This window comes from Garra rufa, chromosome 7 (assembly GCF_049309525.1).
Source record: "Garra rufa chromosome 7, GarRuf1.0, whole genome shotgun sequence".
In the NCBI taxonomy this organism is placed as follows: Eukaryota; Metazoa; Chordata; class Actinopteri; order Cypriniformes; family Cyprinidae; genus Garra; species Garra rufa.
Window position 1 is genome coordinate 42,781,625 of NC_133367.1, and position 27,429 is coordinate 42,809,053.

The 27,429-nt window shown below is 38.5% G+C and overlaps 2 protein-coding genes and 1 pseudogene across 2 annotated transcripts; all 3 read left to right on the forward strand.

Moving 5' to 3' along the window:
• Nucleotides 1-1,694: 1,694 nt before the first annotated feature.
• LOC141338182 (ATP-dependent RNA helicase DDX42-like) lies at nt 1,695-9,257 on the forward strand (annotated as a pseudogene).
• A 3,831-nt stretch (nt 9,258-13,088) lies between these two features.
• On the forward strand, nt 13,089-15,068 carry LOC141338183 (zona pellucida sperm-binding protein 3-like). Its single transcript, XM_073843736.1, has 8 exons — nt 13,089-13,649; nt 13,735-13,856; nt 13,932-14,035; nt 14,102-14,279; nt 14,491-14,608; nt 14,682-14,773; nt 14,843-14,931; nt 15,001-15,068. Exons 1-8 carry the CDS (start codon nt 13,089-13,091, stop codon nt 15,066-15,068), a joined length of 1,332 nt encoding a protein of 443 aa, XP_073699837.1.
• Nucleotides 15,069-22,002: 6,934 nt separating this feature from the next.
• Nucleotides 22,003-25,882, forward strand: ahsg1 (alpha-2-HS-glycoprotein 1). Its single transcript, XM_073844952.1, has 7 exons — nt 22,003-22,258; nt 22,376-22,483; nt 22,608-22,692; nt 22,829-22,995; nt 24,744-24,860; nt 25,050-25,124; nt 25,221-25,882. The coding sequence occupies exons 1-7, from the start codon at nt 22,046-22,048 to the stop codon at nt 25,740-25,742; spliced, it is 1,287 nt and encodes a 428-aa protein (XP_073701053.1). The 5' UTR covers nt 22,003-22,045; the 3' UTR covers nt 25,743-25,882.
• The last annotated feature ends 1,547 nt before the right edge of the window (nt 25,883-27,429 follow it).

Genomic DNA, 27,429 nt, shown 5'->3' on the forward strand with positions numbered 1-27,429 from the left:
TTTGCTGTGGGAACTTCAGCTGATGATCCAGATCTGCTCTCAACTCCCAGTTGCTTCCAGGTGACAGCAGCAACCACGTCTTTGTGGTGCTGCTAAGCGCCTCACCCCTTGCACTCACAAACTGGAAAAGACCATGAAAATGTTACTGGTGTGGCCCTGTTGGCTTCCAGTCTGCGAGCCTCGATGACTTCTGCTAGTTTCCGCAGGACCTGGTCATGACGCCATCTGTATCGTCCTTGACTCAATGCTGCCTTGCAGCTGGCCAGGATGTGCTGTAAACTGGGATTCGGATGGCCGCTGAGCTGGCAGCTTTCCTCTGCGCCGTACCAGAGATGCATATTCTTGGGACTTGGGAGAGTATCATATGTTGCCCTGATTAGGAAGCTCAACCTTGCTTGTGGCATTCTCCACAAATCCGTCCACGTCACAACCCTGTCAACAACAGCATCCCAGGTTGTCCATCTCCCTTGTTGGGACTGGCTTACGGCCTTGATCTTATACCTCTCTTTTTCCTCCCTCACGACTTTGGATATCACCAGTTTTTTCCTTTCTGAATTTGAGGCTTAAGACCACATCCTAGGTGATGTTCCCCGACCCAGGCCTGCTCTGCCTTGTTGCACGAAACCAACAACTTCTTGATGTTTCAGGCAGTTAATGGCCTGGTGCACTGCATCTGTTGCTTTCCATTTCTTTCCAGTCTTTACTTGGGCATTGGTGTTTTGCACTGTCGGATCTGGTAAGTCCTTTATCTCGAACACCAGCCTCACTTTTTCTAGCTTGTAGCCCAAGCTGATGGATTTCAATGGGAGCCTCAAGGTGTCGCTTCCGAAAAGGTCTGCATTTGACAGACATCGGGGAAGGCCCAGCCACTTCCGAATGTAGTTGTTAGCTGTAGAGTCCATTTTCTGAACTACTGATGAGACGATGTCGCACAGTTTGAGGGGACACATCAAGCGATAGTATAAGGTAAATTTGGTAACACCAAACCTTTAGCTTGCTGGGCAGTAAGCTTTGATCAATCTTTTCCAGGCCATCGGAGATTGGGACAATTATAAGGGCCCACGCCCTTTAGGGGCCCCCAAAGATCTGCTTTGGTGTGGTGGTGGGGCCCAACCTCATATTTTGTCATAGGACCCAAAATTGCGAGCGGCGCCCCTGTGTGACTTGGCTGGTTTTATCTTCATCCGGGCACAGTTTAACAATTCCTCAAGCTTTTTCAGCAACCTGTTGGTGGATGCTGCTGTCTGCAGGAAGGTGGTGATATCATCCATGTTGCATCGTATCGCGGGGAGTCGCTGGTCTGACTCAGATTTTTTTATATATATTTATACACACACACACACACACACACTGGTTTACATGTTTTATGGGGACATTCCATAGGCGTAATGGTTTTTATACTGTACAAACCGTATTTTCTATCGCCCTACACCTACCCTACACCTAAACCTAGCCCTCACAGGAGATTGTGCAAACTTTTACTTCCTCAAAAAAACTCATTAGCCGCGTTTCCACTGTCGGGCCAAAAGCGGGCGTGCTAGTGCGTGCCAGGGCCAGTCGCGTTTCCACTTTCACTTCCGGGGGCCTAATCGTGCCTCGTCGGTGCTTCCTCAGGGCCAATGGCCCGGGTTTTTCGGAAAAAAAATCTGAAATGTTTTCCTCAAAAAACTATTTCTTTATGACTAAAGAAAGACATGAACATCTTGGATGACAAGGGATTGAGTATATTGTCTGTAAATATTTGTTCTGGAAGTGAACTTCTCCTTCAAGGAACATAAGTACAATTGTGATGAACTTGTCTCATTTAAACTTGATCTGTTTTATACAGAATACCAAGTGAGATCCATTGCCAGCCATGTTAGACCTGATCGACAGAGTAAGTCTATCTCATATTTATATTAATGTGCTGCTTTAAATAATTTCTGTATTCCAGCTTTAACCCAATCCAGTGCATTTATTGTACTTATGCTCTTCATGACCTCTGATCTCTCACAGTTCTGTTATTCAGCGCAACATTTCGGAAGAAAATTGAAAAGCTGGCACGAGACATTTTGGTTGACCCTATTCATGTTGTGCAGGGAGACATAGGAGAGGTGCGTACTTAATTTCTTATACAAGTATTTGAATATGCACACTGTTTTTGAAAGTCTGTTTAAACGTTTTGTCTGATCTTCTCAGGCTAATGAAGATGTCACTCAGATAGTGGAAGTGCTGCCGTCTGGGGAGAAGTGGGGTTGGCTGACACGCAGGCTGGTTGAGTTCACCTCAGCTGGCTCCGTGCTGGTCTTTGTCACTTAAAAGGCTAACTGTGAGGAGCTGGCTACAAATCTCAATCAAGAAGGTTATAGCCTAGGGCTGCTGCATGGAGACATGGATCAGAGTGAGAGGAACAAAGTCATCGCTGACTTTAAGAAGAAAAATCTGCCTGTATTAGTAGTTACTGATGTTGCTGGTTAGTAGGGCTTATTTTGTCTAGCTGCATCTGTTCAGGACAAATGAACTATGTACGTTTGTGACCCTGGACCACAAAACCAGTCATAAGTTGCACAGTTATAGTGTGTGTGCATAATTATTAGGCACGTTGATATTGTGGTCATATTTTTTTTTTCCAAGCACATTTGACCAATTCCAAACCACATCAATCCTAATAACCACTATTCAGTTTGTATGCACTTATTTATAAGTGATATATAATTGTCCATGAAGGCGGGCAGTGAAAAACTCCTTATATTCAGGTGTGCAGAATTATTAGGCACATTTTCTTTTACAGATAAAATGAGCCAAAAACGAGATTTACCTCAGACTGAAATGTCAAAAACTATTAAATCCCAATGAGAAGGATGCAATACTGGAATTTGCAAAGTCAAGGCATGACCATCGGACAGAAAAATGCTCGCTGCGTCTGCAGTGTCAGAAAAAAATGGGTGGAGGAGAAAAGATGCATGTTAATTGCAAAAAAGTAAGAATTAATGTTAAGAATTAGACATAAAAACCATCAGGGACTATTTAGTCTCCAGTGCCACCGTTTTCCAGAACTGCAACCTACCTTGAGTCTCCAGAAGTGCAATGTGTCAGGTTCTCAGAGACTTTGCTTGGGCAAAAAATCCTAAAAAATAACCCTCAATTAATACGAATAACATTCTGAAGTGTTGTGAAATACATGGAGACTGTTTATTTTATTATTATTTTTTTATATATATAAAAGGCTTTATAGACCGATCAGTTGAGAGTGGCTCTTGAAGGACCAGCACCACATCCTCTTGTAGCACTCTTTCAAAAATGTTTTCCAGAATCTGGCAGCAAGTTTTTAAGAGTTCATTTTCCATCCCTGCAAGACCGACATTTCAGGATAGGAGATGGACTAAAACTGAAGTCCCAAAACTTACTGCCAGATTCTGGAGGATAAACTCGAAAGAGTGCTACAAGAGGATGTGGTGCTGGTCCTTCAAGAGCCACTCTCAACTCATCTGTCTATAAAGCCTCTTTATGTATTTCACAACACTTCAGAATGTTATTTTTATTAATTGAGGGTCATTTTTTAAGATTTTTTGCCCAAGCAAAGTCTTTGAGAACCTTACACATTGGAGACTCAAGGTAGGTTGCAGTTCTGGAAAACGGTGGCACTGGAGACTAAATGGTTCCTGATGGTTTCATATCTAATTCTTAACATTAATTCTTTCTTCTTTTTTTTGCAATTAACATGCATCTTTTCTCCTCCACTTGTTTTTTTTTTTCTGACAATTCAGACGCAACGAGCGTTTTTCTGTCCGGTGGTCATGCTTTAACTTAGCAAATTCCAATATTGCATTAGTATTGCATCCTTCTCATGGGCATTTAATAGTTTTTTACATTTTTCTGTCTGAGGTGAATCTCTTTTTTTTTTTTTTTTTTTTTTGGCTCATTTTATCTGTAAAAGAAAATGTGCCTAATAATTCTGCACACCTGAATATAAGGAGTTTTTCATTTCCAGCCTTCATGGACAATTATATATCACTTATAAATATAATAATTAAATACAAACTGAATAGTTATTAAGATTGATGTGGTTTGGAATTGGTCAAATGTCCTTGGGGAAAAAAATGACCACAATATCAACATGCCTAATAATTATGCACACCGTGTATTTGTAGCAGTAGCCAACAATAGATTGTATGGGCCAACATTTTTGTTTTGTTTTTTTTTAATGCCAAAAGTCATAAGGATATTAAATAATTTCCTACCACAAATATATCAAAACTTAATTTTTGATTAGTAATATGCATTGCTAAGAACATCATTTGGACAACTTTAAATGAGATATTTAGATTTTTCTGTACCCTCCAGATTTTCAAATAGTTATTGATTATTTATTTATTTATTGATGTATAAATCTCAATTTTAAAAACTTACCCTTATGACTGGGTTTGTGGTACAGGGTCACATTTGTCACTACTTGTTACTTTTATTATAAATATTCTTTTTTTTTTTTTGTATTAATTAATAATTATCTTGTATTTCTCAGCTCGTGGGTTGGATATTCCATCTATCCGTACAGTTTTTGACATTGATACACATACATTTTTACATCAATGAGAGGTGGTGTACTGATGTAACAGTGTTAAAGAAAATATGCTGTTCTGATGTTGAAGCGCTTTTCATAAACTGTAAGCCGTTCTATTCGCCGCGAGAGTTTTGCTCGTTCATTCTCGTGAGTGTGTACATTCCACCGCAAGCGCACGTGAGCCTGGCGTTACAGAAACTCGCTGATCAGATCACCGCGACGGAACAACAACACCCGGACTCTGTTTTAATCATTCTTGGGGATTTTAATAGAGCAAATCTCTCCCGTGAACTGCCAAAATACAGACAGCACGTCACATGTCCGACCAGAGATAGTAATATATTGGACCACTGTTACACCACAATAAGGAATGCATATCACTCTGTCTCACGGGCAGCTTTGGGACTCTCTGATCACTGCCTGGTTCATCTTATACCAACCTACAGGCAACAACTTAAATCTGCTAAACCTGTAGCAAAGTCTGTAAAGAGATGGACCAGCGAAACAGAGCAGGTTTTACAGGCATGTTTTGATTGTACTGATTGGAGTGTTTTTGAAGCTGCTGCTACTGATCTGGACGAGCTTACAGAGACTGTTACTTCATATATCAGTTTCTGTGAGGATTTATGCATTCCTACCAGGACTCGCTTAACTTACAACAACGACAAACCATGGTTCACTGCAAAACTCTTAAAGCTTCGTCATGCCAAAGATGATGCTTATAGGAAAGGGGACAAAGTCTTGTATAAAGAGGTCAAATACACACTGGAAAAGGAGATCAAAGTGGCAAAGAGAAATTATTCCGAAAAGATAAGGAACCAATTTCATTCCAGTGACTCTTCATCAGTGTGGAAAGGTCTAAAACACATCACCAATTACAAGACATCATCCCCCAGCATTTTGCAGAATCAGCAACTGGCAGACGATCTGAACGAGTTCTATTGTCGGTTTGAAAAGACACCATTTACACCTCCAACATCACCCCTCTCCCCCACTCCTGCAACTCCCATTCAAATCAGTGAAGATGATGTGCGCAAGGTCTTCAAAAGGAACAAAAGAAGAAAGGCACCAGGCCCTGACGGTGTGACACCAGCCTGTCTGAAAACCTGTGCTGACCAGCTGGCCCCCATTTTCTCACAGATCTTCAATAGGTCTTTGGAGTTGTGTGAAGTCCCCGCCTCTCTGAAACGCTCGGAAATCATCCCCATTCCAAAGAAACCCAAAATAACAGGACTTAACGACTACAGACCTGTGGCGCTAACATCTGTCGTCATGAAGTCGTTTGAAAAACTGGTTCTGGCTTATCTGAAGGACATCACCGGACCCTTACTGGACCCCCTGCAGTTTGCTTATCGAGCAAACAGGTCTGTAGATGATGCAGTGAACATGAGTCTACATTTCATACTGCAGCATCTGGACAAATCAGGGACTTACGTGAGGATCCTGTTTGTGGACTTCAGTTCAGCCTTCAACACTATCATCCCAAACCTCCTCCTGCCCAAACTAACTCAGCTCTCTGTCAGTGGATCAACAGCTTCCTGACAGACAGGCAGCAGCTAGTGAGGCTGGGAAAATTCTCATCCAGCACCCGTACCATCAGCACTGGCGCCCCTCAGGGTTGTGTCCTCTCCCCACTGCTCTTCTCCCTGTATACTAATGACTGTACCTCCAAAGACCCCTCTGTCAAGCTCCTGAAGTTTGCAGACAACACCACACTTATCGGCCTCATTCAGGACGGTGACGAGTCTGCTTACAGACAGGAGGTAAAAGAGCTGGCTGTCTGGTGCAGTCATAACAACCTAGAGCTCAACACGCTCAAAACTGTGGAGATGATCATAGACTTCAGGAAACCCCCCCCCCCCTGCTCTCCCCCCACTCACCATCATGAACAGCACTGTAAACACAGTGGAGTCATTCAGGTTCCTTGGCAACACCATCTCTCAGGACCTGAAGTGGGACATTCACATAGACACCATTGTGAAAAAGGCCCAGCAGAGGCTGTACTTCCTCCGCCAGCTGAGGAAGCTCAACCTGCCACAGGAACTGCTGAAACAGTTTTACTCTGCCATCATTGAATCCGTCCTCTGCACTTCAATTACCATCTGGTTCAGCTCAGCTACCAATTCTGATCTCAGAAGACTATGTCGCATAGTCCGGACTGCTGAACGAATCATTGGTACAACCCTCCCTACCCTTCAAGATCTCTACTTATCCAGAGTACGAAAAAGGGCTGCCAAAATTACTCTGGACCCCTCACATCCAGCACACTAACTTTTTGAACTGTTACCATCTGGTCGGCGCTACAGAGCACTGAGCACTAGAACGACCAGACACCGAAACAGTTTCTTTCCTCAGGCAATCCATCTCATGAACACTTGATCGTGGAACATACAACACTATACATTCTTTATTCATTTTTCCGTTATTTATTTAAAGCACATACTTACTTCCATTCAAATGTCTTTGCTATTTTTGCACATTGTCTGTCTTGTATACTTGTATATTGTTCTTTTTATAATATGTATCGTCTTGTCACTGTCATTCTGTAGCACTGTGGAGCTCTGTCACAAAAACAAATTCCTAGTATGTGCAAACATACCTGGCAATAAAGCTCATTCTGATTCTGATTCTGATACACATTGAATTGGTAGAACTGGTCGTGCAGGAGAGAAAGGTGTAGCTTACACACTGGTCACCACTAAAGACACTTCATTTGCTGGTGACTTGGTTCGAAATTTAGAGGGGGCCAATCAGAGTGTTTCAAAATACCTAATGGACCTGGCAATGCAGGTAAAACAATGACCTGAATTACAATACACACACCTTTTATAGTACAACATGTTTCACAGACTTTATCGACTATTCTTTTCTTTTCTTTTTTTTTTTTTTTTCTAGAATCCCTGGTTCAGGAAATCCCGCTTTAAGGGAGGGAAAGGGAAGAAGCTAAATATTGGAGGTGGAGGCCTGGGTTACAGAGAGCGACCAGGCCTTGGATCTGAATCCACTGTTAGTTTGGCTGTTGCTTGCTTGCTTTATTCATTTATTTATTAATTTAAAAGTTTATTAGAGTAAAACATTTTTTGTCTTATTTGCGATTTCAGGAATGCAGTGGTGGTGCTGCTGCTGCTGCTCTTGGTAATTTATGAAGCCTACAAACCCTCTACTGGAGCAATGGGAGACCGTATGTCTGCCCTAAAGCAATCATTTCAGGTAAAACAATCTACCTAGTTTTTCGTTTTTGTCTTAAAGGATTTTTGAAAATTTCCTGATAACTTACTCACCCCATGTTATCCAAGATGTTCATGTCTTTCTTTCATCAGTCAATAAGAAAATAAGATTTTTGAAGAAAAACATTCTAGGATTTTTCTCTACACGATCCCAGCCGAGGAGTAAGGGTTTTACCTAGCGAAACGATCTGTCACTCTGTAAAAAAAAAATAATAAAAAAAAATGTATAATTTTTAACCACAAATGCTTGTCTTGCACTAGTTTGACTTTACACATTACGTAATCACATTGAAAAGTTCACGCGTGATGTAGGCAGAAGTACCCGACCCAGTGTTGACATGCAAAGAAAGTCAAACCGCCTTTACAAAAAGTTAAAACAATGTTGTCGGATTATTTTAAAGTTGGAGAAGAAAATGAGAGTTTTTCGCCATAACCTACTTTTTTGAAATAGAGTACACAGACTAAGAACTAATTGTGCGTAACCTTTCCAACATAACTGATTCATGCATCGCAGAGCATATGTGGTTAAAAAAGGTATAAAAATGTTTCTTTTCAGAAACTGACTGATCGTTACACTAGATAAAACCCTTACTCCTCGGCTGGGATTATGCAAAGCCTTTTGAAGTTGCATTGAAACTGCGATTTGGACCTTCAGCCCGTTGATCCCTGTTGAAGTCCACTCTATAGAGAAAGATCCTGGAATGTTTTCCTCAAAACTTATTTTTGAATAAAGTAGAAAAGACATGAACATCTTGGATTACATGGGTGAGTAAAGGATCAAGAAATTAATTCAGGAGTGAACTAATAGTTTTCTTTGCTTTCCTCTCTTAAGTTCTTCACTAAACATATATAGATGTATGTACCAATATTTATTTTTTATTTTTTATTTATTTTTTTGCTGCTTTCCCTCAGGCTCAGTATAAAAACCACTTTGTGGCAGCATCTGGTGTTCCACCTAAACTCACCACAAAGTCCAGCAGCTCCTCTGGGTGGACCAGTGCGGGAAGTCTAAGTTCTTTGCCTTCAGGAGCACCAGAGGGGCCTGACAGAACCCATCTGTCCTACACACCATCGCCCTCTTCCTCGTTTTCCCTGACGCCGCAGCCTCCTGCCCTGAGCTCGGGCACCAAAATGAGTGGCTTCAGTGGTGCAGGCTCCCTGAGCTCAGTTTCAGACTCTTACTCTAGCTCGTCTTCAAAAGAGGAGATAGTCATTATCATCGTCATGGTGACAGGTATAGTGACCGAGACTGTCATAGCGATAGCCGAAACGGTGAAGGGAGCCATAGGGACAGAGAGGGACGGTCAGAAAGAGATGGGGGTGAGAGGTCAGGGAGTCATAAAGAGAGCTTTGCAGTTCCTGATCCCCCCAAACGTAAGAAAAGCAGATGGGACAATAAAAGTGTACAGGATAGAACCGGACAACTGTTCTTAGATCAGCCTCCCCAGCAGTGTCTTTACCTGTCTGCTTGTGTTTTTGTTCATATGTGAGATGAAGCTGGGAGACTCAACCACCCTTGTCATTTAAAAGAAATAAATACATCCAATACAGGCTGTTTCAGCCATTTAGATCTGTGAATTGGCTAGATTAATAACATGCACCTTGAGCCTAAGTGTTGTGTTAAAGTAGGCACACAAATTGTTTCTTTCTGAAGAAACTAATAGGATGATAAATATTGACTCTGGCTGTGTAACAAAATAATAACAAAAAAATTGATTTGAAAACTCTGTTAATAGTTTTTATTACTGTGTGCTGCTTCACAAACTCTATGTGAACTACAGGGTGGGCCATTTATATGGATACACCTTAATAAAATGGGAATGGTTGGTGATATTAACGTCCTGTTTGTGGCACATTAGTATATGTGAGGGGGCAAACTTTTCAAGATGGGTGGTGACCATGGTGGCCATTTTGAAGTTGGCCATCTTGGATCCAACTTTTGTTTTTTCAATAGGAAGAGGGTCATGTGACACATCAAACTTATTGGGAATTTCACAAAAAACAAAAACAATGGTGTGCTTGGTTTTAACGTATCTTGAAAAGTTTGCCCCCTCACATATACTAATGTGCCACAAACAGGACGTTAATATCACCAACCATTCCCATTTTATTAAGGTGTATCCATATAAATGGCCCACCCGGTGTATATTTTTTGGAGTCTTTCTTTAAGATTTCCCAGTGTGTTTTAATGTGTGCTGTCATGTTACAAATACCATTTTTTAAGTTCTTAATGTCCATTAATGAGCTTAGCTTTTGCTCATACCTGTTAATATTTTGAATTGACATGTTTTTTTTTAGTCCTCTGTTCAGATTTTCTTTCTGAGCTGCCCAGCATATAGTACAGCTCAAGTTGAAAAAATTAAGTCTACTGTAAATCCACACACTGATCAGCCTAGTCATAACACATTTGCAATGGGGGAAATATATCAGTGAATCTACAATAAAATATATTATGTTCTTATGTTATTATATATATGTTATGATCTTGAATTTGCTCCATTTACATCTCATCAACATTTACAATGTAGAACATCATAATCTTTATTATTTTGGATACTCTAGTGTACAATTCTATCTGTTGTCATGTTTATGAATTAATAATAAAAAAAGAAGGACATAAAAAGGCTTAAAGGTTGTGTTTCAGAGAACTGAAGTCATTTGAATATAAAATAAACATTTGGTTCAGCTCAGGTCTCCAAAACTCGGTCTTGGGGGTCCGGGGTTCTGCTTTAGCTGCACCTTGCCTCAAAACACCTGCCTGGGCGTTTCTAGTATATATAGTACAGGGGTGCCTAAACTTAATCAGGGAGGATCCTTGGAGCACCAACCCCAAACAGACACACCTGAACCAGCCAAGCAAGTGCATACTAGAAACTTCCCGGCAGTTGTGTTGAGGCAAGTTAAAGCTACACTCTGTAGCTTGATTTAGGAGAAAATCTTAAAAATAATGGGCGTGTCTATCCATTTTTGCTCTAAGAGTATTTCACAAAGCATTTTAGCACAAAAAAATAGCTACTAAACCTGTGAAATATTAGGAGTAGTGAAGAGGACTCCTAAGTCACTAAGACCAAATCCTAAACTATCCAAAATTGGCTATTGCCGGTAATATGCCTCAGAATGTAAACTTTTTATAAACACACTGTATTTATTTGCACACATAGGCTGTTTTTCCACGCATCTTTTTATTTTATTTTGGAGGTTATCTCCAAATTTGTCCATTTGAAAGGTCATTGTCCGGAATTTTCATCGGGTAAAACATTTTTTTGTCCATCATAAAAATAAAAAAAATCGGAGCGGGTTTGATTTTCCGGGGTTTTTGCATCCGTAGCAAGCATTTTGAGATGTGTCTTGTCAGTTAGAGCCACCATACAAGCGAACACCAAAATCCAGAAATGAGTCTGACAAGTTCATCCACTTGGTCTTGAAACACAAAGTACACTTGAATTCTCAGAAATTAGTGGTCTTCTTTATAATATGTGGCTCCAGTAATTCTGGCAAAGCATCAAAGTTTACTGACATTCTTAAGTAAACTTTGAATTACCTGAGAAAATCCCAGAGATCCTTTGAGAAGGTGCAACACAAAGTATTCTCTCCTTCCTCTTTATATCTTATAACTGGACGGACCCATTATTTCCTTTCCTTTTTCTCTTTTTAAGAATAAAGTGGACAACAAAATCATCCTCACTGCTTGAACATTCCATTTTGTTTTGCGATATTTTTTATTTGACTTTTTATTTACTTTTTTTTTTTTTTTTTTGCAACGAATGAATTACTATGTGACTAGTGTGAAATATTTCGGTGTGTGACACATTTTTAGAATGATGAATACCAAAAAAAAAAAAAAAAAAAAAACGCACACAAAACAAATTCGGACTCAGTCTGCAAGGGTCTGGCGTAACAATTGTCCTTGCATCCAGTTTGGTTGTCTTTTACGTTTACATGCATTCAGCAATGATCATTCTACTATTAGTAAAAGGGTGTTCATATATCTACAAATTGTTTACGAGAAGCACACATTTAAGAGGCTGACAATTAGCTGAACATATAGTTTTTTAAAGTGACATGTAGCCTGCATTTTAAAAACTTTATTTTTAAAAACACATTTTTATTTTTAAAACTTTATTTGAATTTGGCAAAATAATATTGTGCTCTACAATATTTTTTTATGAAATAAAAATAAATCTCTGACCCCTTCCCTATCAGCCAATCACAGTGTGCATAGTTAGTAGGTATGCTGACATCATCCATAGCAACGAGGTCAACCCCACCCTTACTCTTATTTTAAGAATTCTCTCTATTCCTTAGTAAAAGTTTGTCTCAGCAGCTTTGTAAATAGGTTTTAAGAGAAAACTCTTAGCCAAAAACTTTTACTGCTATTTAGGAGAAGTCTTAGACCCCGTTTACACGAAGGGAAGACACAGATATTTCCCTGCGGTTTGGCCTCTCATTTACACGAAAACCCCGTTTTTATCACAGAAAACGATTATTTCTAAAAACTCCGGCCAAAGTGGATAAATTTGAAAACGTCGTTTTCACATTGTAGTGTGGACTGTGAAAACGGAGGCTTTTGAAAACGATGACGCATATTTATAGTCATGTGACGCATATTGTACCAATAGATATCTATGTTTACACCAGTAACGTTAATTGTGCCTGTGCTATTCACTGTCACACTGCTGCTAAAGAGATTTACCTTGTACACTCTTCAAATTACAGTCCTAGAATTATGACAGAAAATTTACTTTTGCTGTCCTGCAAAACATATGACGACAACTGCTTTTCAGATAAAATATGAATGAGCACGATACATATACACAGTGGATGATGAGATATTTCCGTAAATTATCCCGCCAGAAGAATTGCGCGAAAACTTCTTACGTCTGTATAATTTTGGAGGCTTTACGCATGCGCAGTAAGGCGAATTTGATGTTTTTCTACGTTTCAGTGTGGATGAGAAACTTTTGGAAAATGCTTGGAAACACTAGTGTGGACGGAGAGCGTTTTAAAATGAAAACCGGATTAATGTAAACGTAGCCTTAGTGCTAAGATAAAATGTTTTGTGAATGCGGGTCCAGCTCTCCAAGAGCAGTATTGCACAATACTGGTTTAGCTCATAATACAACATGTCCTTATATGGACGTCATTTATTCTAAGTAACAAGGAATCAATGACTTTCACATGTGGCATATTGATTAAGTAAATTAGCAGGTCCAGAGAACAATTATGCTTGTCATTAGAGAGGTGGAGCCATGCTGATTTTCAGCTGTATAAATTTGGATGGTAGAGCCCTAGTGCATTATTGAACTACAAGCTGAACAATAATGGCATTTTGGCATGTTGGATTGGTGGTTTTTCTTGCACTGGGCTTCTCTGACACACAATGGAAAGCCAGAGCAGCAAACAACTGGCCCCCAATCAACTTTAAAACTAGGTCGCTGTCACAGGTTCCACAGACTGACTCTGGGATGCCTCTGAGATATGGCCCTGGTAGCCCTACATTTGCACCACAAAGGTTTCCTGCTCCATTTCCTGCCCAAGCACCAGCAGGAAGGCCTTCTCAAGATCTCTTTGGTGTTCAGTCAAAAGAGATGATGATGGGTCCAGTGGCTAAACTGACATGGAGCTTTCCAAGCCTGCCAGAAGAACCACCGCAGCCAGATATTCCTTTTGAGTTGCGTCATCCTGTTCCTGCCAGCAGTGTGGCAGCTCAGTGTGCTGAGAGCTCTGTGTATGTGGAGGTGATGGAAGACTTCTTTGGGACTGGGAAGATACTGAGCTCATCTGCTTTCACACTGGGAGGCTGTGGTGCAACTGGAGAAGACCCTTCTGCTCAAGTGCTCATCTTTGAGTCTGAACTGCATGGATGTGGTAGTACAATAACGGTGAGGTGTTTAAAAAAAAAAAAATCTTTTTTTCTTCATTTATGCTTCTGAATGATTTCCATGATTAACATGCCACGCTCTTTAGGTGACTGAAGAGGAGCTTGTCTATTCGTTCAAACTTCTCTACACCCCACAAGAGGTTTCATATGGCGTTCCTATTGTTAGGAGTAGTAGTGCGGTGGTTGGTATCGAGTGTCACTATTCAAGGTGAGGGCAAAGTTCAAGTTTGCTGGCTGTATGAAGGCCACCGTAAGATGACTTGACTATGCAATTTCTCTGCAGATTGAATAATGTGAGCAGCGACGCCTTGATGCCCACTTGGGTTCCATATGCATCTACTGAAGTTGCAGAGGAGGTCTTTGTCTTTTCCCTCAAGCTTATGACTGGTTGGTATAACAGGCTTTCATAACACTCCAGTGCTTGAGAACCTGTGCTAAAAGTTGTTTCTGCAGATGACTGGCAATTTGAGAGGCCTTCTAACCGGTATTTCCTGGGTGACCTGCTCAATCTTGAAGCATCTGTGCTTTCATACAGTCACGTTCCTGTCCGTGTGTTTGTGGACAGCTGTGTGGCTACAACAACTCCTGATGTCACCTCTGTCCCCAGATACTCCTTTATTGAGAACAATGGGTAAGTGGTGCCCATGTCGTTCCCTCAGGAACAGGGCTGGGCAACATCAGTCCTGGAGTGCCACTGTGCTGCAGAGTTTAGCTTCAAACCTGAGCAAGCTAATCAATGTCTTCAAGATCACTAGAAAGCTAAAGGTGTTTGATTTGGAGTTTGTAGGACAGTTGCCCTGCTTGTCAAGTATTATAAGCTGTCAAACTGGGTTCTTTCCTAGGTGCCTGGTTGATGCCAAGCTCACAGGTGCCAGGTCTCACTTTATGCCCCGAACTCAAGATAATAAGCTGCAGTTTCAGCTGGAGGCATTCAGGTTCCAACAAGCAGACAGTGGACTGGTATGTGTGACAAGTTGTGCAACACTTCATATGATGTTACGCTACAATGGTCTATAAACTACTGTCTTTGCAGATCTACATCACATGCCTTTTAAACGTGGCTGCAGCAACTAGCCATACTCTAACAAGACCTGAAAAGAAAGCTTGTTCGTTCTCTGCTAATGGGTATGTTGGCTCATAAATGAGTGTATAGGTGTTAGGTTTGCCTTAACCTAAGGGTTTCTGTCTTGTCAGTTGGGTATCTGCAGATGGTTCTGACCAGGTGTGTGCCTGCTGTGACACCATCTGTAGTGTCAGAAGTGGAAGTGATCAACTGCTTAAAGGTCTGGAATTAACTTTTTAACATTTTATGGTTGTCATGCACTGCTTTTCTCACTTGGTTTGTTCCTCAGATCTGCGGTGGGAAAGAGCCTCTGTTGGACCCATCAATGTTAAGGAATTCGGCTATGGCCGAACATAATTGGAAATGCCATGTCACTTCTGTTGACTTAATAAAAAGAATTGGTCTTAAAGTTTTGTGAGCTTCTGATTACTTGTACACTGACAAATGGGACTAGAAGGACATGGGGTGGGACTGATGACTAATGGTGACCATCTAACTTATGTAGCATACTGGATAAGGCCTCATTTGAAGTGCATTGACACTAACTAGCGAACAGTGAGTACTGCATTTGTGTATGTGGCAACTGGGTTTTAGTTTCAAGTGTTCTCAGTGCTCCACAAAAATGTAGCACCTAGAAAATATGCATGCAGTAATATCTTTACTGGTTGCCATAAACCGTAATTCCCTGATACTTGCAGACACAAGTCACTGGCTACATTTGCGAGTATTTGATTATACATATGAAAGTATCAAACAATGTCTTTCCTTTAAGGCACATGACATAAGAAAATGAAAGGTTTGACTTTATTTGCTTAATATTTTTATTATTATTTTCACTTTGATTTAAATTATTTGTTATTAAGTAATACTTTTTATATAAAAATATTTTATTTTAATATTTATGTTTAAACAGGTCACAACATGCACTTGATGGTATTAGTGTCGAGGAGTGACACTCAAATGAGCACACATATCAATATATGAACAATTTTCACGTTTTTTACAGATTCTCTCTGTAAGTCTAACTGCAGATCGGCAGATGACTGCACTGTTAAAAATTGCTGTACAAAAACGGCCAAATTTTGACAGTAACATGCTGTTTTCCATTAAAACAGTGCATTCTGGGTATTATTTGTCAATTTCGAAAAAGTAGCCTGCTGCTATGTATCGTGAATTAACAGCGTTCAAAATCGACACTCAGAGACTGTGTTTAAAATCAAACTCTACACCCTCATTCCCTATTCCCTACATGAGTTTACTAATATAGTCCACCTTACAGAGATAATGAAAACTAATGAGTGACTTCAGACACTGACGAACAGCAGCTGTTAATGAGCAGAATCACTGATTGACAGAGAAACAAGACAAACACAAGAACTATATAACTGACTTCAGCCACAGCCTTAGATGAAATCAACTGAAAATTTAAACAACTCAACACATAGCTTTACCAACTTCACGCATTTCTAACCGGACAGATTTGATTTCTGTCAGATGTCTATAGAAGATCTTATTGAGAATGAACAGATGTTTAGATGATGTTTTGTTTTGTTTGACGATACCATTGTGGAGATCAGTGTTTGCTTTAATTTAATTGGGCTCCTGACTCTTGATATTTAAGCATAGATTTTTTTTTTTTTTTTTTTTTTTTTTTTTTTTTTTTTTTGCTGTAACTGGGTTTTTATGATGCATTAGTTACAGTAATGCTGGTCAGTTGATGTTGGCTATTTTTAGTTGAGCATGAACATGATCTATAGTTGTTGTTTTTTTCCACCAAGTGTGTTACAGCACACAGCAAAATCCCCAGTGTTAATTTAACACTCTGAGTGTGGACACATATAGACACTGAAGCAGTGTTGAAGTTAACGAGATAATTAGGTGATTAACAAAGTGATGATTGATCATTATTGAAGACACCTGATGTTAATACACAGAATCACCAAAGGAGAAAACCAAAAGTTTTTGCATTAGTTAGGCTCTTGACCCGTAAATCTTCAATATAAGGGCTTGTTTGGCTGCTGTGTTTGAGTTAAAACAGCCAGACATAAGCTCATGTCATCAGGTGATGATTATGTTTTAACATATTCATTGCTTGACGTGAATCACCTAGTATCTAATCTCTTGTTTTTTTTTTTTTTTTTTGTAATAGCCTTGACAAGCCACAGAAGATCCAGCACTTCCTATACTGTTTGGAAAGATTTTTTTTACAACCTGTTTAATAAAAAAAGTGTTTCATATAGGCACACATAGACATCAAGAACCAGCCCATGAATCTCAACAATGGTGACAAACGGCATATTCAGATAAACAGATCAACTCTGAACTCTCATCATTTATTCATGCCGCAATGCATGATGGGAGTCATGGATGAGTTCTGATTGGTTACAACACGCTTTTTGATGATCACCGTTGTTGTGATTCTCACGCTGATTCTTCATGTCTGTGTGTCTAAATTAAAATAAACTCTTTTTTCATCATCTGTCTGATTATGCCAAAACTGATTGCTCTTTTGTTCACAGTTTCTTGTAGTCTGTAAGGAAATCCTATGACAAATACTCAAGTCACTTTATGATGATTATGTCAAGCACAGTCAAGGCCACCTGATGACTTTTGCTCTTGGCTTGTCTGGCTGTTATAAGTCAGTAATTGCAGTCAAACAAGCCCTAATATTGAAGATTTAAGGGTCAAGAGCCCAACTAATGCAAACACTGACCACTATAATGGTTGCTTAAAAATGTTGGTTTTCTCCTTTGGTGATTCTGCTTATTACAGTTTTTCTTGATTGCTTTGATGTAGCCGTCAACTCAAACTCCACATTTTCAAAACAGTTAACACACAGGCCTAAACAGTGGCACTCATGGTCAAAAAGAGTGAACAAGTATATGAGCTCTTTCAGTCAGTCATTACCAGAGGTGGGACCAAGTCTTTCTATTCAAGTCACAAGTCAAAGCCCAAGTTCTCAAATAGTTAAAGGTAATGCGATAATTAAGTGACTAATTAAATGATGATTGTGCATTAGTGACAAACACCTGCTGTTATCGAGAATTACAGAGGATCAGATGTTGATGCTTTATTGGTTAAAATGATGCTACCATCATGAAGATCAGTGTTTGCTTTAGTTGTACTCTTGACCCTTTTAGTAATTCAAAGTAAATTGCTTTTAAGCAATTGCAATATTGTTTCAAAGCAAGAGTTTGCACATAACTGAATCAAAAGCTTGTGGTAGCAGTTTAGTTTTTGTTGTCTTTCGATATAGGCTGTGTCAAATTTGCCTTTTTGCTAAGAAATGGATCCAGAGTAAGAAATGATTTGATGCATTTTTTCTTGATTCCATGACATTCATTTTTTTCAAACCGTGTCTGAAAACTGAAATACTGTAAATATTACAGAGGATAAATGTAAACCAAAATACAGTAAAATCTACTGGAGTATAAGAAATTAAGAAAATAAAAATAAAATATATTACAGTAAAGTATAAACAATCACTGCTTCCCTGATTTCACGCAGTCTCATGGCATTGTTTGCCACAACCATGTTTACAATGGCCTGCTCAGCACAATGGATGCAACAGTGTTTCTGTTTAGAACAGGTTGGACTCTTTGTCCAGCCTCTCTAAGAGAAAGGCCATGATTGATAACAGTTGCCTGAATTTCATCTGAAACTTGAGCCCTTCCAACTACACCTCCACCTCGCACACGGACTTCCTCAGAATCTTCTTCCTCGGACCCCTCTACCTCTTACTCTCACTCTCATCTGCATTACACCTCCATCCATGCTGGCAAAGAACAACACAGATGTGGCACATTTTTTATAAGGCCTGCAGACTGATTGCTAATTGAAGATTTGTGTGAAGGAGTGTAAAACGGGTGCTTCAGTGATTTCATAGTGATCTAGGTAGTTTCTAATAGTTAGGTTTCTGTTTGGTTCTATAGCTAAAACAATGGAGTTTGGACTTCTTGAATGACATCTGTGTTAACTGTTTTGCAAAATTTGTCAATTTCACTTTGCAGTTTGATTGGCCCATTTTTGCTGATCAGCTGGTCCATTTCACCTGAACACTGCTATCTCAAACCTAATGTTTCAAAACCTGCAGGGCCTGTACAAATATATTTTATTGCATCAATTCAACACAAAAAAATAAATAAATAAAAAATAGTCCTTATTAATCATAAGAACATGTTTAAATGTCCTACCTGGGTTTTTTTTTTGTTAGTGTCCCATGCGATTAACCAAAAAGTAGCCTAGTTTACCTAATATCACCCTATATAAATTGTCTTTTTTTTTCAGAAAATATCCAATCATTATTTCTAGATTAGACCCTTTATCATCAGCTGGGATCATTTATAGCCCTTTGAAGCTGCATTTAAATGGCATTTCGAAAGTTCAAACTCGTGGCCACCATAGAAAACATTAAAAAACATAATTTGTTCACGACTGAAGAAAAAAAAGACATGGACGTGTTTACAAAGGTCAAATGTAGCAAAAATTGACAATATGCGAGCTATTCACAATGTTAAAAGGAAGAAGAAACATATCCCTAGTTTCACAGACAAGGCTTAAGCCTAGTCCTTGACTAAAACATACTGTAATTCTGAGCTGTTTTAACTGAAATAAAATTGATTAATCTTAAAATATATTACTGTGTTTGTTTTATCTCAAGACCCGTAATGTTTATAAGAAATATTTAAATGTCCTAATTGAACTATGACTTAATACTGGCTTAGTCTAAACCCTGTCTGTAGACCAAGCCATAATGTCATGGAATAGGTTTAATGGTTATTAATTAGCAATTTAAATAACCCATTTCATTTTTTTTGCAGTTTTTTAAACACATTAATAATAAAATAAATTATTATATCAATATATTTAAATTAATTTTTGGGCTGCTTTCAGTTTCTATAAAACTTTTAGTGCTGTTTCAACAAAGGACACTAGGTGACACTCCTGTCCCATTAATGATTTCCAAAGGACACTTACCACTTGATCTAACACAACACAAACTGAGATCCCTTTTCAAAATGAAAAACATTATACAAATGATATAGATGGCTTTTAAACCATTACTAACAGGGTATACATTGCTTTTGACATCAACGCAAACACTCGCCAAAAAACTGGATGAGAGAATCGGACAGATTCATTCCACTCATTCCATGTTCCTGTTTGGAAAATAAATGGGACATATTCAAAATAATAAATCTAAATCTTATCTCAAATCAAACAGCAAAGTCAATGCATTAAAAATAAAAACACATGTGCACAACACTTCTCACTGCATATCTGAATATATGCAGCTCATCTGTTGTATAGGCCTTATAGCCAGCACAAATGCAAACAGTGCAATGTAATTTTCTTGAAAGACCTGATCATCCATTAGTGACATGATAGATTCCTAGCTCAGCTCATTGGTTTGTTGGCTCTGTGCTATACGAGAATTTGCCTTAATAAATAAAGGGAGGGGTATAAAACCAAACCAAAACAAAACAAAACGAAAAGATATGCCTAGAGATTATACTCCTTTTGATGGCTTGTCCTTGTGGTACTGCTTTATATGGCTGCACACCCTCACTAATTATAGTAAGAGGCCATGATCATATTGTTTTTAATAAATCAGACAGTGTTAAATATTAAGTGTATATAATAAAAAGATCAGATTTCGATGGATTGATTGCATCATGGACAAATAAAGAAGAGGCTAATAAGGCAACTCACCCTCACATGGGCAAAGTCCATGAGTTCAGCAAATAGTTGCTGTCCATATGATGCAAGTGCCCCACTTTTCATTGGCTGTTTGGAGGTGAACTTTACCTTCACTTTACCCAGTTTGGATAAAACATTGATTTTTTTTATTTTTTATTTTTCATCTGTCAGTGCTGACCACTCACTTTTAACACCCCACAGTTAAGAAAAACACCGAAACAATTGTTGTATGTATGATTGTATGGTTGTATGTGTTTTCTTTGGTAATCAGTATTATGCAACAGTCACTGTCTATAAAGCTTCTTCTTCTTCCTCTTCTGTTTCTAATTACATAGGTCATAGGTAAATAATTGTAGTATAAAAAGTAATTGCTTTTTTTTTTCATTTTGTCAGTGAAAGACTCCACTGACAGATAAATTGACTTTAAACACAAAAATATTGTGTAGAAACCTTATAACACATAAAACTTGACTCGATTAAATAATTCTAAGCAACTCAAGCTTTAAATACCAGCCTCATGAGTCCAAAGTCAGTGCTTGATTGCAAAATAGATTAACATGGACTCCAGACCACTGATAGGCATACATTGGATGAAATTAAAATTAAATAAAGTTTATATTGATTTCTAATATCTTGATTCATCTGATGCAATAATGTTAGGTTTTAGAAATACCTTAATTGTTTTCTTAATTTTGTCAGCAAATTTTTTTTGTGCTTAATTGCAGTTATTTTTATTGACAACTTTATGTAATTTAATCAGCACAGTGTAAAACAAACATAATAATTAAAAAAAATACATTTCTAGCATTTTCAAATTGTGCCAACACAACATTAAATGAGTGACTCTTATTTAATGCTAAATAAAAAATGAATTTCATTTTGTGTCAAAATCTACATGATTGAAAAGACTATCATAAATTAATTATATCAAAAGTTTGAAATAATTCAATTTTTTAGATTTTATTTTAAATAAAAAGAAGTCTCTTATGCTCACTGAGACTGCATTTATTTAACCAGAAACACATTAAAACAGTCATTATTTTCCCTAATTTCTTCTTATTATTCTTATCAATGTTAAAAACAGATTTTGCTGTTTAATATTTTTGTGCAAACTATACTACAATTTAATTGTTTAATAAAACCCTAAAGGTTTGTAATAATTAAACTGATCAAAAGTGACAGTATGCACATTAAAAACATTACAAACATTGCAAATGAATACTGTTCTTTTAAACTTCTATTCAGCTAAGAATCCTGAAAAACACTTTCTAACATTTCTTATAATGAGAACCAATATTATAAAAAAATGAGCATTAAATTTGCATTTCAAAATGATTTCTGAAAGATTTTGTGACACGTGACACAGAATGCCCTATTAATCATAATACAGAAACTACTTTAATTCCAACAAAACATCAATGTGATGGTAAATTCCGCTAATAGTGTGAGTTAACTGTGTCCTCTGACATGACATTCCCTCACGTCCCTCTTTTATATTTGTTTTTGATGTCATTTACATTGGCAAGCATCTCTGGCACTTAATTGTTTGCTTATTTCCCCCTGCAGTGTATATTATAAAGGTCTGGACAAGAGAGGAGGACTTTTTCTTGGTTGAAGATTTACCGTTCGTGTCCATGTGCAGCATGAGAGAGCTGGTGATATTAGCAGCTTTGGTCTCGGCTCTACACGCAGCCAGTCTCCCGGCAGACAGTGATGTGGAATATAAGTGCCAAAAAGATCAGGACAAAATTGCTGCATTAGAAGCTGAGAGGTTCATTAATGACCATCACCGTCATGGATACAAATTCAAATTTGTCTCACTGGATAGTCGCAGTGCAGATGAGAAGGTGAGGTTTTGGGATTCTTCCTTCCTATGGATGTTTTCATATCTACCTTAGGTGTAAATGCATTTTAACTACAATTTATGATGTTCAAATGTTATAAATTGCCTTGTTTCTGTGCAGGCGAAACCTTGTGAGGTCATCTTGGGAATAACCCTAGAGGAAACTGAATGCCACATTGTGAATCCCAAACCTTTAGATCAGTGTACAATTAGAGCGGAATCAGAGACGGTGAGCTGAACATCACAGATTTTCCAACTATAATTTCAGAGGACTGCCTTTAACCACTTGGCATAGAGTGACTTCTGTGAATTGTGCATCAATTTAACAGCTTTTTTAATGTCTTCCTTAAAAGAAAGTGACAGCAAAATGTAATGTGACCATCTCCAGTGTTGAGAAAAAAGCAGCTGTGAAGCGCTACATCTGTGACACTGAACCAGGTAAAGAAACCAATTAGACATATCTAGCCTTTCAAAGAACCCACAGTAATGTTTAAGGTCATTTTATCAAAGAGTACAGAAAGGTAAGTTATGAATCTTATTTTTATTGTATTATGTGCCTGTATTTTTGTCCTAGGTTCACATGAAATGCTTGTGAAAATATGCCCTGACTGCCCCAGTCTGCTGCCCTTGCATGACCCGACGGCTCTGGAGAGTGTGAAAAGTGCCCTGCAGAAATTCAACAAAGAATCTAATCACAAGTCTTACTTTAAACTGATGGAAGTGGGAAGGATCAGCACACAGGTGATTTCTCTCAAACTTGGGTTAATCTTGAATATTTTATGCAAGTACATGAGCGGAAATGCATATAGTGACACAAGCCTGATTGCATGCACCATTTTATTCCAAAGTTTTGTCAAAATGCAACTCATTAAGGCCTTGATATATGGCGAAGTACTTTTGAGAAAAAAAAAAATATATAAATAAAATTAATAACACATCTGATCATATCAATGTGGATAGTTTGGTAGTTATTTGCAGAGACATTGTTTGGAAAGCAGCTTTAAACTTTTAAAAATTCTAAACTAACTTTGTATTCCACTTGAATATTGAATTTATTGACTCATACAACCGAAGGTAAAGGCTGAGACACACCACACTGGCATAAATAGACATCTTTGTCTGAGCCCAAAAGTTGAGCTTTAACTTGGTCTTGGATGAAAGCATATTTGCCCCACATGTTTTTTTTTTTTTTTTTTTTTTTTTTTTTTTTTTTTATGTAGCACTTTTTACAATACAGACTGTATCAAAGCAGCTTTACAGTATTAAATAGTAAAACAGTGTGCTGATAATGCAAAAGCACAAGAGTAAACACTGAATTTTCAAGTCAGTTCATTATTGTTCATTACAGTTCATCATTGTCCAAGCTCAGTTTAGTTCAAATAGTATTTGTGCAATCAAGTTGACAATATTGCCAGAAATGAAGCATCCCCAACTAAGCAAGCCAGAGGGGACAATGACAAGGAGGCAAAACTCCATTGGTGACAGAAATCGAGAAAAAAACCTTGGGAGAAACCAAGCTCAGCCAGTTTTCCTCTGGACAGACGAAACCATCAGTTTAATTCCAGACTGCAACAAAAGTAAGATTGTGCAGAGGAGTCATCAGGTTCCTATGGTCTTGTGCCGATGTCCGAGCAGTCTGAGACTAAATCCTGACTGGAAATCCTCACAGATACCATTTTTCTCTAAGACGGAATAAAGTTGTAAGGATACTACCTTTTCTAGTACCTTTGACAGAAAAGGGAGATTTGAGATCGGTCTGTAATTAACAAGTTATTTAGGGTCAAGTTGTGTTTTTTTTTTTTTTTTTTTTTAATGAAAGAATAACAGCCAGTTTGAAGGTTTGTGGAGACATATCCTAATGACACTGACAAATTGTTAATTTTTAGGAGAGGATCTATGACTTTTGGAAACACCTCTTTTAGTAGCTTAGATGGAATAGGTTCTAACATTTATGTTGTTGGTTTAGAAGATGAAATTATTCCTAAGGGGATCTATAGCACATCTGATGTGATACTGTAGCTGATGGCTGCATGATTGCAGTTTTTAAGGCTTTTCTGAAGGAGAAAGTACTTTCCCTCTATGCAATACAAAATACCTCTAGTTTTGTTCTCTTCCAGCTGCACTCCATTTTCCGAGCTCCTCTCTTTAGGGCATGAGTGTGCTCGTTACACCATGGTGTCTGATTTTTTTTTCTTAAAGATCAGCTTAAAATCAGCAAATTCTTTGATAAAGTCTGTATGGTACCCTGGTAGCCTGTATACTGTATGCTTGCAAATTACTCTAATGTGGAATTTGACAGTGTTTTCTGTTAAACAGACACTTGCACAAGAATGCATATTAAGTGTTTTAAGTAATTCTGTTGTATCAGACACTTATTGTGACATCAACAGACAACTTGACAATCAATCACAGACAAAATGAATATGATCATTATGCTCTTTGCTTGTAAGTGGTTTGCATGTTAACAGAACATTTGTCTGTTTTCGTAGTGGATGTTTTCAGGTCAAAGCTACTTTGCTGAGTTTGCCATTATGGAGACAAACTGTACAAACAAGGAGGCACCTCAGAAAGAAGAAGCATGCAATGCTTTGTGTGGGGATCAGGCTGTAAGTGCACAAGCAGTTCATTACTTTATAACTTATTTCTTTGATTATTAAATGCAGGTAAGACACTACAGGCACATTAATTGATTTTTTTTTCTTCAGGTCCTATTCACCTGTAGTGTCTTGCCTTAACAGCAGGCAACTTAAGTTTCTTCAATCTTTGAAGTTTTGAATACCTCTCTTTTTCTTTAGCGGTATGGCTTCTGTAAGTCCTCCAAGGTTGGAACTGAGGAAATAGAAGTGGAATGTGAGATTTACGAAGCTCAGGTATAAATTTCAATAACATGTTCTTAAATTGGACCTGTAAGAGTTAGTTATTTTATCCGTCTAGCTATAAAATGCCTTTGCTTTATTTGTTTTCAGAACATAACTCATCCAATGAAACACCCTGCTCAGTCAAGAAAAGACTGTAAATCCCATCGTCCCCTGCCCCCCCACCATCCAGGACATGTTCACCCACATCGCCCAGAACACGCAGGCCATGACCACAAGGACAAAACACCTGGTCGTAGAGGCCCTCCAGAACACGCAGGCCATGACCACAAGGACAAAACACCTGGTCGTAGAGGCCCTCCAGAACACGTAGGCCATGACCACAAGGACAAAAAACATGATCACAGGGGCCCTCCTGAACATGCAGGCCATGACCACAAGGACAAAAAACATGATCATAGGGGCCGTCCAGAACATCCACACCTCTGTCCAAAAGGCCCTTCAGGAGTTCCAGAATCGGTGCCTGAGGGCCGCCATGAGTTCCCATGCCATGGCTTTGTAAAAATACCCCCTTCTATTTATCCAATCTGCCCCTTCCCTCCGCCACGTCACTGCTGGACCCCTCCAGGCCTTGGACTCCCTGGACCTCCTCCACCACCTCCTCCTCAGTAACTAACACTAAAATCTGTGGAGGATCATTCAGATTTCATCTTATGTTGTCGGGTTTCAAAGGAAAAAAAACATTCAAACCTAAACAACATAAAAGTGTTAATGTTTCCAGAATGTTCAGTCCAATAAATATTCTTTTCTGACCAGTGTGGCTGACTGATAATGGTCTCAAAACACAGCTGAGATCACAGCTGGCATTTTTTAAATGGGTATTGCAATATTACAAAATCAGTTGTGATAAGAAAATCAAATCATATGTAACTATAAGGAAAGGAAAGGACGTGAGGCCAAGTATGGAGACCCATACTCAGAATTTGTGCTCTGAATTTAACCCATCCAAGTGCACACACACAGTAGTTAATACACACACACACACCATGAAGACACATATTGCTATTGCCACAATACTGCTATCGCTGCGGTGCCCAGGGAGCAGTTGGGGGTTCGGTGTCTTGCTCAAGGGATTCACCTTGACAATCCCTGCCGGACCTGAGACTCAAACCTGCAACCTTTGGGTTACAAGTCCGACTCTCTAACCAGCTGCCCTGTAGGTTAGGATACCTGTACAAGTTAAAGTTTTCGTATAAACAAAGCAGAAGATTTGAAAACATCAGCAAACATTTTTACACTCTACATAAAAAAAAATGTGTGAAGTGTAGACAAAGTATGGTGACCCATGCTTGGAATATCCAAATGCACACATACAGCAGTAAGTAGTGAACACACACACACACACACACACACACACACACACACACACACACACACACACACACACCCTGAGGGGAGCAATGGGGGTTTGGACGGGAGGAAGATGGTAGCGAGGTTTGTGTTTCCTTTTGGTTGCCTTTGGGGTTGGGGAGGCTCGGTGGAGAGGTTAGGTGGTTGCATATTTTTGTATAAGTCATATAATTCTGCTTTGTTTAGCTTGTGTGAAGGCTGTGTGAACCTTGTTAATGGAACATCATTAAAAGTTTAGAATTAAAGTCATAAACATTGTACAGTACATCTCCTGGCTGTGAAATATCTTTCTTTGCACAAATGTGTCTGAAGAATCCCAAGCATTGGAAATAAGTGGCTGAAGTTTCTCTGATCATTTCAGTTTTATTTTAACAGTTTGTTCAGCATATCTGACTGTGGACTAACACAATGTAAAGTAAACTTCGTTCAGTTAAAGGGTTCAGTTAAAATCTGTATTAAAAACTTAATTAATACATTGTATAATATACAGCACAAGCTTGTGCAGCTCATGTAAAGGGGATGTTTCTTAAACTAACTTTATTGGCATTAGATGCAGACGATATATGATATATATATATAGATGATATATCATATCACATGACCCTTTTAATCATACAAAACATTATGCTCACAACATCTCTACAACAACATGATATTGACTTTGCAGCTCCAAGTAGCACAGTCCAGAGATCACTGGGACATAATGTTATGTTTACATGGAAGAGTTAAAAAAAATACATGCAAAGTTTAGAAATCAATATACATGATAAATACAATTAAAATGTAGTGTTCTTCACCTTTTTTAAGTTTCCGAGTCACGGTTCTAAGAACAAAGAAATCATAAACACATCACTTCTTTGGTAGTTTAATAGCAGAAGTTTCATTTATCTATTCGTTTATCTAACAAAATTGGATCAAAAGGCAAGGTTTCAAGGTTTCATTCTCAGAA

Excerpts from the sequence above, each read along its gene's own strand:
- ahsg1 (XM_073844952.1), top strand. The coding sequence starts at position 22,046 with ATGTGCAGCATGAGAGAGCTGGTGATATTAGCAGCTTTGGTCTCGGCT. Across the intron at positions 22,259-22,375 it reads GTCGCAGTGCAGATGAGAAG|GCGAAACCTTGTGAGGTCAT; the intron begins GTGAGGTTTTGG and ends GTTTCTGTGCAG. Across the intron at positions 25,125-25,220 it reads GTGAGATTTACGAAGCTCAG|AACATAACTCATCCAATGAA; the intron begins GTATAAATTTCA and ends ATTTGTTTTCAG.
- LOC141338183 (XM_073843736.1), top strand. The coding sequence starts at position 13,089 with ATGGCATTTTGGCATGTTGGATTGGTGGTTTTTCTTGCACTGGGCTTC. Across the intron at positions 14,036-14,101 it reads TTCCCTCAAGCTTATGACTG|ATGACTGGCAATTTGAGAGG; the intron begins GTTGGTATAACA and ends TTGTTTCTGCAG. Across the intron at positions 14,280-14,490 it reads TCCTTTATTGAGAACAATGG|GTGCCTGGTTGATGCCAAGC; the intron begins GTAAGTGGTGCC and ends GTTCTTTCCTAG.